The sequence below is a fragment of the Stegodyphus dumicola genome, chromosome 3, assembly GCF_044657685.1.
Source record: "Stegodyphus dumicola isolate Sdum_Otavi_A_Nest chromosome 3, ASM4465768v1".
NCBI classification, from domain to species: domain Eukaryota; kingdom Metazoa; phylum Arthropoda; class Arachnida; order Araneae; family Eresidae; genus Stegodyphus; species Stegodyphus dumicola.
The window spans coordinates 207104369-207117364 of record NC_140770.1 but is presented as its reverse complement, the minus strand read 5'-3'; the positions used below and the strand labels follow the sequence as shown (position 1 = coordinate 207117364).

Sequence of the window (12996 nt, the reverse complement as noted above, 5' to 3'; positions counted from 1 at the left end):
TCAAGAATTTCTTCAACACACGCATTACTCTCCTTATCACTAGTCACTTTAGTATACTATGTTCGAGCACGAGGGAAAGATCTTCGAACGAATGATTTCAAAATATGAGAGCATTGCACATGTATCTTTTGGGTTTCTTCGTAAAGAAAAGGGTGTGCGTTATACGGCGAATATACATAAAAATTAATAAATGTAGTCTGAAATTATAGGTACGTGTTATACGTCAGAATATAAGGTAAATATGCGTGCAACATTTTACAAGAAAATTAGCTAGCTAGAAGAGCATCAAATTTTAATTTCAGTGTTTGACTCAAATAAACACAGAAACTCAAGTTAAAATCTTATAACAAGATTAATTTGAAAAAAGCACAAGTATTGATAACTGGACTTTACTGCATATTTTTGTTTTGAAGGTCATTACCAATTGAATCCTATATAAAAAGATAGCATTAATTAAAAGAGAAATGGAACCCAAGTGTTTATGCAATGAATTAGTATATTGGTGAAATGGCTTTATGTTGTGAGGCAACATTTATAAAATGAAGCACCTTGCTGATTCTCTTTGATACCTTTTCACATATTTGGAATATTACTTATAATGTTAACAGAAAAATGACACATTCATATACAGTATAAAGTGCGTAATCCGGACTCGTTGGGACTTCGGAGATTCCGGATTATAGATCATCAATTCAAATTTGGTAAGATGGCATGCAGAAATTATACAATTAAAAATATGAAACCGTAATTTATGAAATAAAGAGCAATTATGATCTAAAGGATATCAAAATTTACAAAAAAAACTTCATATTTATTTGTTTACTTTATTAAACATTTCTTTCAATGTAAGTTGTTTAAGTTGCTTGGTTTTTTGTGCTAAACGCGCATGCGTAAAGCATACAAAAAAAGTTTGAGCCTTTGAGGTCCGGATTATAGATCATTCCGGATAATGGACGTCCGGATTACAGACTTTGTACTGTATTTGGAATATTACTCACAATGTTAACAGAAAATTGACACTATAAATGCATGAAATGGAAAGTTCCCCCCCCCAAGTAAATAGTTTTACTTACACTGTGAATCCCGGGTTCTTTTTAACTGTTACATGACGAATTAAATGAATATCTGGAAGAATATTGGCACAGGCAAGTTTGTTGGGAGATCCGTCCTTTGCAAATATCACTATGGAGCGTCCCATGACTGTAACAAAATAACATCCAGATTAAAAATCCTAACTTTAAAATGTTATAAATAATAGCATACTTAAAACGTAGAATTCAAATATTAAGTTGTTACAAATATCACATTTTTCAATGTGCATTTGTCATTTTTAGGTACAACTAGTCACTACTGCCGCTGAACTGGTATAGTGGTTAGTGTCGCAGACTGGCCGTGCCGAAAGCTCCGAGATCGAATCCCGGAGAAGGCATGGATGTTTTTAAATGTATAATGTTGGTGCGACATAGTGGCACTCTAAATATGGGGTGAGCCGAAAGTCCTCTTGGTGGCCAGCGCGTTCCCCCTGGGTGCTCTCCATCAAAATTGGGGGGGGGTGGAACTGAGTTAAAACGCACTGTCACCTGAATGGTGCTTAAGGCTGTTGCCAACGGTAGGCGTAAGAATGCACTCCTTGCCACGAGGAATTTCGTGGGCTTGGGCTGACTACGTCAGGCAAGTGAGCATAGGCAACAACACTAGTCACTATCATAATATTAAAGCTGTTTGACAAGGTTTATTTACTACATATGTTCAAGAGAGCAATGATATGGATAAATTATATTATTCTAAATTCTCAAGCTAGAAAACAAATTTAAGATTTCGATTTCTAAATCTTAACCTTATCTCAATACCCCTCCCCTCACAAGTATTTCTGTTAAGCCAATGGGTTTAAATTTTCTGTTTTTAAGGCATTTTGTGCTTTTAAAACAGGTGGTAGCTATGAGTAGTTATTGTTTTCCAACTTTAACTCTTAGTGAACTAACTATCAACTTTCACTACGACTGAGGAGTGAAAGTTGTAGTAGGTACAAGTGATGTATTTTGATATGGTCACCCTTACAGATGAGTCAAGATATCACAAAGCTTTGTCATCTGTGTACCAGACTAAAGGCAACATAGCTGAAGAATAAATAAGTTATAAATATTTTTGGCAATGAAGAAGGATTCAGCCTGTTTCTGTCCAAAATAATGATATCTTAAATAGAAGCAAAATACAAGAGCCTCACTAAAAATAGTGTAATTGTTGCCCTGATTTTTTTATTTATTCGCATATAAATCATTCAATAGGTATGTTGTTGGAATGCCTATTTTTCCACAATTTTAAGTATGTAATAATCTTTCTCTTTGGAAGTAAATAATAGATACTAATTATAAGCATTATCCCATTACAGAGTTTCTGAAAAAAGAATTCGACAGAAAACTACAATATGTATGTGGAGACAAGATCATTAACAAAAGCAATGTATACATATGGATGAAGTCTAAACAAGTTCTGAGAAAAGGCATGCAGTGGACAACCATCAAGTACATATCTGAATCTTTCAAAAGAGGATTTCAGTTCAATGATAGCATAAATGGACTGTGAGCCGCCCAACCGGTACAGTGGTTAGCGCTGCTGACTGCCTTGCCGAAGGGCGCGGTTTCGTATCCCGGAGAAAGCATGGATGTTTGTAAACGTATACTGTCGGTGCGGCATGGTGGCACTAAATATGCGGCTAGCCGAAAGTCATCTCGTGTGGTTTGGTGGAACGGGAGAGGGGATGGAGACCTTCGGACCCGTCCCCCCGGGGTGCTCTCTATCAAAATTGGGGGGTGGAACGGAGCCACTAGGAATGTTCCTTGCCACTAGGAATTTCGTGGGCTTCTTGGGCTGATGTTATTATCAGACAAGTGAACATAAGTGAACTGTTTAAAACGAGGAAATATGCTTTGTAGTATTTTAACCAAATACAAAAGATAGGCCAACTTTTGTATTTCTTTCTATACAGCCCTCATATACATGAAAATTAAAAATGGAATTAAATAACTTGTTCCTGAAGAAAATAAGCTATTATATCAGCTTACTTCTCAAAATGCATCAACATTTTTAAATTCTCATACTTTATTTATCATAAACCGTAATTCGCCCCACCCCTTTCCTGCTGAAATGGAAACGCTTACTTTCTGATGAAAATATATTAAAACATTACCTGAATAATTCCCAACAAGTGGTAAATTAACATCAGTCAGAACTTTTCTGCCAGTTCCAATTTCTAAAGTACCATGTCTACCAGAAAGGTCTCCCATCTCACATCTATATGGATTTTCAATGTTGCATTCTGACTTGTACAAATCCTATAATGGGAGGGAAAAAAAAACTTGTTTTATGTACTGGCATTCCAAATTAAAAGATTTAACAAATATTTTCGAATTTCTCAAAAAATAAACCAAAATTGAAATGTATATGGCTAAATAATAAAGCAGTTATCTTGATGTCAGATACTACATAATCATACATGTCGAGTTGATGCTGTGACGGCAGCAAGCATAAAGCATGGTCATTATCATTCTATCCTACGAGAGAAAGAACTGCTAGAATACTCGTTGTTTGCGTCCCACTCTGTCTCTTACATGAGACAATATGTCTGGCATAGTGCAGAGAACATCAGTCTTCACTCAACATCAATGGACTCCAGTTCCATGATGTCTAGATTCAATCTACATTATGATTCTCGGAAAATTTTAATCTAGCGAGAACCTGGAATCCGACTGTAGGGCCTCACACCACTCTATGTATTTGACAGAGACTCCTAAATTACTCAGAAGTGTGAAGAAATCTCAGAGCTGGATGTGCGACTTTGAAGAGCCACAGTTGGCTCTCAGCTTTTTTTTTTATGGATGGTGACAGTCCACGTAGGTTTCGACTCATGAATGAATATATCCGAAGTAACAATTTCAGTAGATGGATCCATGGCATGTACTTGAGAAAGCAACTTCAATTCGCATACCGCATCCGGGAACCATCAGGTACTAGTTGAGAACTGGTTTAGCGCAGGAATAGATGACATTGTGACTTGAACTAGTTCTCTCATTAATAGTATGATGACTTATTGTAGATCTATATGTGTCTATTACAGATAGATGATCTCATTCTTCTATTAGCTTCATTAAAAATGCCATCTAGCAACTTCAGTTTTGGACATTTCCTACTTTCATGAACACATTATTCCGTTAAGTGGGTATTCTGATTGTCGTATGATATAACTTGCTATCTTGTAGCAGTACCAGATTTCATTAAATTCTATCCAATCATTTTTGAGAAATTTGAAAAAAAAAATTGTTTATTTTTTAGATTTTCAATATATATATATATTTTGTGATGGCTGTGAAATAAAAGCCGACTAAATCACCCAATAAATATATTAAAAGTGTTAAAAATATTTAACGTAATTGATCAGAAATTGATTCCAAACTATGCTTCTGAATTCTGTTGAAGCACATATTAAAGTGTATAAGTTAATTGAAATTATCGCGTATTTGATACCTTCAGGTATCATTTTTTTCCAAGGTATTTCTCTAAGTAATATGAATTATTTAGTGGAATTTTCATTTAATGTTGAATATATTAAAGCTTATTGCAATTACTTAAATGTTTCTTCCAATTTTTGTAAGTTTGCCGTGGGGCAAGTTTAATATACTTTAGAATACAGACTCATCCAAGTTTGAAATATATGAAACTATACTTACATCATCGGATTTAACGATATAGGGGTTCCATCGAAAACCTGCAGATATGCACCGAGAAGATTCGACCTTCTCCACGGCATCATGAGCCACTTGGTTCACGAAAATAGCCCACTCATGACCTTTAGTCTGAAAAAAGTAATTCGATATTAACTTAGTAATTTTGATAAAGTAAATATGTTATTTTGATAAAGTATACTGCGTTTCCAGATCATTATTTCCTGAATAAAGATCTCTAATCCAAACAGCAGCAAAAATTTGATTTTTATTAAATCTCTGTAGGTATATATTACGAATCAAAATTAGTTGGCGATAAATTGGTATATCTTTTTTATCCTGGACTTTAATACATTTCTCTTTTCTCTATACTCATGGGCGTAGCCAGGATCCGAGCCAAAGAGATGCAAATGACTTTAAAATAATTTAAATTGATCGGTAGATTAAAAGCGTTTTGCTAGCGAAAATCGTCATTCCTCGGCGGATATCGAGCGGTATGTATCCCTAAAGGAACACGCAGTTCGGCGATATACATTTTATCTATGGAGTTGGGACTAAAGCGGAGCAGCTACTTAGAGAAGATGAAGTGATTCCCGAGTACCTTTTTTTTTGAGCAGTTGCTCCATTTCTGTCCGCAGCCCCGTAAATAGAATGCATATCGACAAGTTTTACGTTCGTGCAGCGATGCAAACTACCAGAAATTCACACGGGAAGTTAACAATTTACACCAGTAGTACTTTTACCTACTGCTCAACAGCGCCCTATACCACCTCAACGCACATATTCTATTACAAAATCTGCTTATTTCAGTTAGTCTATCTGCCTTTACATATTTTAATCACACTATATATACACTCTTTTGCAAAAAAATCGAAGCACCATGAAGGAAGTGGTTATTTTTGATGAAATTGGATGTGTGTATAGCTCATACACAGATAATAAAATTATTAAAAATCAAGGTTATAGTACCTGTTCACGGCTCACAATCACCCATTGAGTGTTCAAATTAGTAGTCGAACCGCCCCTGGCGGCAATGCATGCTTGAATTTGTCGAGGCAAGGAGTGGTAGAGGTTCCTAACGTCATCCTGCGGCACATTCTGCCAGGCATTCATCAGTTGTCGCTCCAGATCTGCGATATTTTGTGGTACCCGAATCTAGCGGCCTACCATGCCCCATACATGCTCGATTGGTGAAACGTCTGGGGATCTTGCTGTCCAAGGAAGAGTATTAACCGCACGGAGACAGTCCAGAGATATGCGAGCGGTATGTGGCCTGGCATTATCTTGCTGGAAAATGGCCCCAGGATGACGTGCTATGAAGGTTAATGCCGAAGGATGGTATCAACATATCGTTGAGCTGTTAAAGATGTACCTAGGATGACTAAAGATGACCTGCTGTCATAAGAAATAGCCCCCCACACCATCACACCAGGGGTTATGGCTGTATGCCGTTGTAAAACAAAGGCTGATTGGGATCGCTGGCCCCGTCCTCTCCAGACACGAACACGGTGGTCATCTGCTTCAAGAGTGAAGCAGGATTCATCGCTGAACACTATACGATGCCAGTCTGAGGGCAGCCACAATGATCGGCTGCGACACCACTCCAGATGACTCTGCCGATGTTGTGGGGTCAAAGGCAAACGTCTTAAAGGCCTCTGTGAGCGTAACTCCATCCCAGACAAGCTCCGTGAGATGGTGGACGGTACCACCGGAGGTATAGACGTGGCTGTAGTGCGTTGAATAGTCGACAATGATACCGTTGGGCGGTTCGGGCCTGGCGAACAATCATCCTATCTTGCCTCGCATTTGTGCTCCTTGGCCTTCCAGAGCCTTCATTTCGTCGGCAACTTCCTTGTAGCAAACATTGCTGCCAACATATTTGCAGAGCAGTGTCTGTACGCTGCAGGTAGTGGCCTATTGCTCGGTATGACCACCCCGCTTCACACAACCCTACAATGCGACCACGTTCGAAATTGTTTAGTTGTCTGTAAGGTCTTCGATATCGTCGTAATGGCATCTTTAGTTGCTTCTTTACGGAATTACAATGTCAGCAACAAAAAGAGATAAATTTTCCGCCCCTGTTACTGGTTTTATACTTTGAGAATTGCGAGCTATGATCGCAATTCCTGTTCATTTGCCTTGAGACTTTGATCATTTGCATGTTTGATCAAGATGTTTTTGCATACCAAATTTCGTCACGATTTCAAAAGTCCTTCTTGGTGCTTCGATTTTTTGCAAAAGAGTGTATGTATAGTATAAAGTTCAGTGATCAACTTCAATCGTTTACCAGTTTATTGATCAACTTCAATCGTTTACCAGTTTATTGATCAACTTCAATCGTTTACCAGTTTATTGATCAACTTCAATCGTTTACCAGTTTATTGATCAACTTCAATCATTATTTGACAGCGATGTGTACCGTTCACATTCTTCTTATTTTTTATGGCAATTAAAGCACATTAAAAACTTTAAGCTGATGGTTAATCAGTTCTATTGCTTCAATACGCGTTTTCTAGTTTGTATCTAAAATTTTCTTTTGTGGAAACTTGGCAGGAAAATTCTTCAAAACATCCAGTTACCTATTGCTGCTGATGAAAATAATATAGGTACTAAAAGAAAATTATACAACTGTTGTAATATACAAAAAAGAAGGATAAAAAGGCGGAATTTCTTTGTTACATTTAGCTTCATTTCTTACGTACTGCTAATTTCAAAAAGTGGTATGAGCATGTATTAATTTAGGATTGGCGCAAGCGTTTTGCAGACAATTATTCGCAGTCTTCGCAGAGCCTAAATTGTAAAATGCTTCCATAAATTGTAAAATTTTGTCTACCCAAAATTCTGCTGGCCAGTGCGTGACCTAAATTATAAAATTTTTGCCATCCCTAAATTTTGTTGCCGGATGCATTATTTAGCACTACAATTTTTGCTGCCTTTAAATTCTGCTGTAGGTGCGGCCGCATCCTGGAATTTACACTTACATAAATATAAATTATTTCTTCTTTTGAGTACACCATTACTTTTGGTACACCAAAATTAATCAATGCAGAATTACTGGTTAAATGCTTTACTGCTTAAATGTTTATGAAGCTCAAATGTTGATGAAGAACTACTAGTCACCACAATTAAGCGGATTTTTAATGCACTGAACTTTTATGAAGAAAGACCTAAACAAATACCCACTAATCACTAATTTGGTGAGCACCGATTTCCGCTGTACTCATTTCCTCGAATAAGGTAAAGGAAACCCCAAAATTATGCTCACGGCAAATTAAAACATTGAGATTTCAAAACTGATAATATTTTATAAAAGCCATTAGCTCTATAGTTTCATAGAATCATAAACGCATTATTTTTTCGTAAACTCTTGTACTGCTATTTACATGTAAAAATTGCAATGCTAGTGAAATTGCCAGCATAAATCCCATTTTAGTTTTAAAAAAATATTAACAGAAATTTTGTTTCATTAACTCTTATTTGGATTTCACTGTAAGACGATCAATGGAATCTAAGAATTTAAGAGTAAGAGCAATCAGTAGCTTCCATAGTTCAGCATCTCCGTGCTCATCTTCAGGTCGAGAGATGTAACGTTCGGGTTTCCTATCAAAGCTAATCTTTACAACTTAGCACATTTGCCTTTTCAGTTTTCAAAATTTATCAAAGTAGCAAAACGTAATTAAGACGTTTTTCTCCAAGCAAAGTTAGTTTTCATATGGATTAGAGGAAAAATCTTTTTGGCATATTTTGTGCATCATCAGATTCAGGCATTAGTAAAATCTTGCGATAAGACTTTTAGGTTTATTTAGACAAACAAACAAACAAAAATCAGGAATGGAATTAGAAAAACAAGTTAAGAGTCTCATTACTGAATTTGGAGCTCAGGTAATAAGATGATTGATTGGTTGAACTGGTTGCCTTTGTGCCTGGATTCGAATCTTGGAGAAGTCATGGGTGCTTTTAGTATGTAGCCCCTCCTCTTGAATATGTAAAGTCTGCCCCCCCCCCCAGTGCAGCCTGGGCAAGTTTCTCGGGAAAGATATAGCAAAATGGCTTGACCGATTGGTTCGGCCATTCCCAACAAATGCTCACAAGTAAAAGTTCCAATCACATATGTTGCCGCTACGAGGGACTGGACATCGAAAGTGACAATTCTCAGAACTCGCACATTTCCACGAAACCTTTAGCTAGTTTACCAGTTTCACTTACTACAAAGACTTGAACGCTAAACAGTAATCGATTATTGCTCGGATCACATGATTCTTCAGAAGCAGAACTTGCGTCTGATTGGTTGATCTCTACCCGGGACAGAGCTGCAGCCGAAACATTTTCGGCGAGGTTTCAAAAAATCTCGCGTAGTCGGTACATCGTTTCCTTAACTAGGTGGGACTTCGCTTTCAGCGGAGGTGTTTTTTCTAGGAATCCTTCCGTTTAAACCAGTGTTACCAGTTCTCATTTCTCAGAAAATTCGCGTCTGGCAGGGATCGTCGCTATATGTGATTACCTCTGGTACTAGGCCATTGTGGAAAATAAATAAATACTGAATTCCATTGATGTTATCATTTTCAGGGAAGATGAAACACCTGAAAAGTTACTTAAAGAACTACAAAAATAAACGAAAGGAATCATTTGGAAAAAAGGCAACGACAATTATTTATGAATTTTTGAAGTCGCCATTCAATTAAGCAGGTAAATACCACGAATTATAGTTACAATAATTTTTTTGATTAGAATTTACTTGAAATCTGAAAGTTACTTTAAAATTGAATATCGAATAAGAGGAAATTAGCGTGGTCGATTCACATTAAAAACCGGACATAATTTTTGAGTTTCTTCAAATTTTCCCAAAAGTCTATATATTTTAACTAGAGGCTTTATTGTTAACGTACGATAAACCAATTATTTATAGCAGATTTTGTATGTAATCTCACAAAAAAGTAAATTCAACAGAATAAAATAATAAAGAAAAAAATAGTTTAAAATTAAGCATAAGAGCAGCCTTATTTTGGCGCAGATTTTAAATAAAACTATAGATTTCGAGGGAGATCAAATACAAGTCCCTCTTCGTCAGGAGCAAGAAATTTTGCGAAATCTAGCAGTTTTTTTTTTCTTTTTTTGCAGAGTTTTATTTAAAATTTATGTCAAAATAAGGTTGTTGTTTTACCTAATTTTAAATCATCCAATAACGTGTTTTTCTTTCATTTGAAAAGAAATAGAAATAGAGAATATGAAATGTGAGAAAATAGGTGAAAACGTATGGAACTCGAGAAATGTTTCCAAATTTTTGATATACATATTTATGAAACATATTTTTTATCTGTCACCTGTTTTAATGATTGTCCTATAATTTTATAAGCCGCGGCTTATCACGCCATATTTCTATCACTAAAAGATCTATAAAAGAAATATCAGCTAAAAGTTAAAGAACTTTGCTTAGCTTCGCTTCTGTATGGGTAATTTTAGAGTTTGGGAGTTTTCATTTTCTCTTTATCCTCAACATTACCCTCATTAATGCAATTTTTGTTTTCTTCGGATATAAGGCTCGTACGATTTCTTTGTCATTCAAACCCTCAAAACTTGGGTTTCTGCTTTCTTCATTCACTCATTCCAAAATGCGATACTGAGAGATGTCTTCACATCCTTTTATCCTTTGAAATATGCTTACGAATTCATTCTGAAATGATGTCCGACTGTTAGTGTTGCTTTCATTTTTAATACAGATAAACCATATCTTTTATCATAATGCTTAATAGGAATGCTATGAAATGACCCATCTTTGATAAGAAAGGCTGAAAAATCAATCACTAATAAGTTAATTCGAAAATATTACTAATTTCCGTTATACCCATTCTCATGTTTTAACATTTTCCCAATGATTTCTTTAAACCGATTGCCGGCTCGGTTAATAAAGGTTTTACTGTAATTAAAAATAAAATAAAGATAAAAAAAGCCTGAAAGCTTTCAGATTTTATATTACGCACAAATGGGTGGTTTTTTTTTCCATTTAAACACACACATACACGTTTCGGGAGCATTTGGGCTAAAAATATTTAAAAACAGCATACCTTCAGAATTTTCGATAGACAATCTCGCACGCTCAAGATTAAAATGTTTTACTCCGTATAGTGTTCCACTGCTGGCTTTGAATCGTTAAGTTTTTTTAATCAAAAATTCATTAAAGATTTACGAAATATAAAATAGATAATAAAACAAATTCGAAATTCAAATTTCGGGCTTCCAGGTGCCCCTTGTTCGGGTAGAGGATTACGTTCAAATTTGATGGCTCTAGGTACCGTAGTTTTTTTCACATTGCTAAAAACATATATATACATTCATGCAGATTCTTTATTATTTAATTTCTTAAAAAAATATTCATCAGGACCATAATATTTGGTGGCAATAATTTGCAAAGTGATATGCCGGTTATAGCGATTCAACGCAAAATCCCATTTCGAGACTAAAAGCCCATTTGGACTAACGCCCAATTTGGTCTGAAAAAAAAAAAAAAGAGAGAGAGAGAGAAACAAAATAACGACTAGATAAAATTAATAATCTTATGATTATTGGATGCTTTTTATTATGTCAAAAAACGTATTAAACAGTTACAATAATTAGTATATAAGCACAGATATTATTAAAAACGGATGAATCAAATTCAAAAACTGAATAATATTCACGTGACCTCTAAAGTTTTAGAGTTGAGTTTAGAAAAGTTGTTAGTTGAAATTTTAGATACATCATTTAATCAATTTAACCTTAACCATGAATAATGGGAAAATGTTCTATCTTTCACAGCAAGGAGCAAGACCTCAAGATATTTCATTAATTAGGCGGCCTTGAGTGGATTGAAAGAAGGCAATAAAATGAGTTATGCCTGTCGCGTTCCATGTAGGCAAAAGCCCAAGAAAGAGGAAGCAGGAAATAATTTACGATTTACACATAAACACACCGTAGCGAACAACATTAGACATTCTTTTTGACGATAGAAAGGTTTTATTATTACTCCACAAAAAAGTTTTTCTGAAGGAGAGGTAAATCAAGCGATTCGTTCTGCAGAAGAAATTACCAATTTCAATCCGTTTTTTCTATCGAATCGATGACACAGCATGTTCCTGTTGATAAGCCTAAGAACTGCAAATATTTCATATGAAAATCCGTCAAGGAGTTAAATATTTTGACAAAAATAGAAGAAAATTGCGAAAAAAAACACAGCTAAGCAACAAACTCAAAAGAATTAATAATGTCCTGTACTAAAATTTCTAGATTAATTTTTGAACAATAAGATTAATTTGAGTATCTCTGATCATCTGATCGGATTTCAACACACTGTCGTTAATAAATCAAATAAGAGAACATGCCATTCCGTGTTTATTGAAATTACGTGATATATTCAGTATTTTCACGCAAGTTTGGAAAACAATGAATAAACCAGCCCCTAAACATTGTGCTCAAATTGGTCTTAAGATGATGGTGATATAACGTTATAGATTGTCTCGGATCAATACCTCACAAGAATCAATTTGAAGACTAAACACCGATTCACAGTTTAATAATCACTTCTATCATCCTTTTTAAATGAGGATTTAATTAAATTCCTTTTTTTTTAAGATACTAAGGTAAAGCTACCTTAAATAATACTAACTTACATAAAGCTTTGCCTGAAGTTTATACTATTGAAAATAAAATATTCGATCTAACGGAAAATTCTGTCTGTTTTTGGAATAAAACAAAATAACAATTTTTCTTACCGTCAATAAAATTTATTAAATAATATAATTGCCGTTATTATTAATGACTTCTTGCCAGCGTGAGGACAATTTGTATATCCTATATTTGAAAAATGTTGTACTTTTGATGCGAAAAATTGAACCAGTGCTGGTTTGATATCTTCTTCATTTTCGAATTTTTTGCCCTTCAAAACATTTTGTAAGGACAAAAACAAATTATAGTCGGTGGCAGCTAAGTCCGGAGAATATGGTGGATGCGACAGAATTTTCCACCAAAGCCGCATATGACCTGGCATTGTTATGATACAGTATTCTATTGAACGTCGCCGGATTCTTTTCTTGGAGTACTGTCTTTAAATTATCCAATTGCTAGCACTACTTCTCCGAATTGAGCTTTTCGTTCGGTTTTAAAAATCTCATAATGTATTGGTCCTCGAATATCCCAGCATATACACAACATTCTCTTATTCAGAGTCAAATTTGGTTTAGAGGTGGAAGGGCTAGGTTTTCCGAGTTCACAATATGCTCTTTTGCTTACGATATTTTCGTAGGTA

General features: G+C 35.3%; 1 protein-coding gene across 1 annotated transcript in view; it reads right to left on the bottom strand.

The window, feature by feature from the left end:
* Positions 1-12996, bottom strand: part of LOC118206111 (uncharacterized) — a 111830-nt gene that overhangs the window by 5714 nt on the left and 93120 nt on the right. The window contains exons 10-12 of the mRNA XM_085813806.1: positions 4725-4850; positions 3188-3332; positions 1074-1200 (exon numbers count right to left, since the gene is read on the bottom strand). Of these exons, the coding sequence (XP_085669932.1) occupies positions 1074-1200; positions 3188-3332; positions 4725-4850 (398 nt within the window). The remainder of the gene's footprint in view (positions 1-1073; positions 1201-3187; positions 3333-4724; positions 4851-12996) is intronic.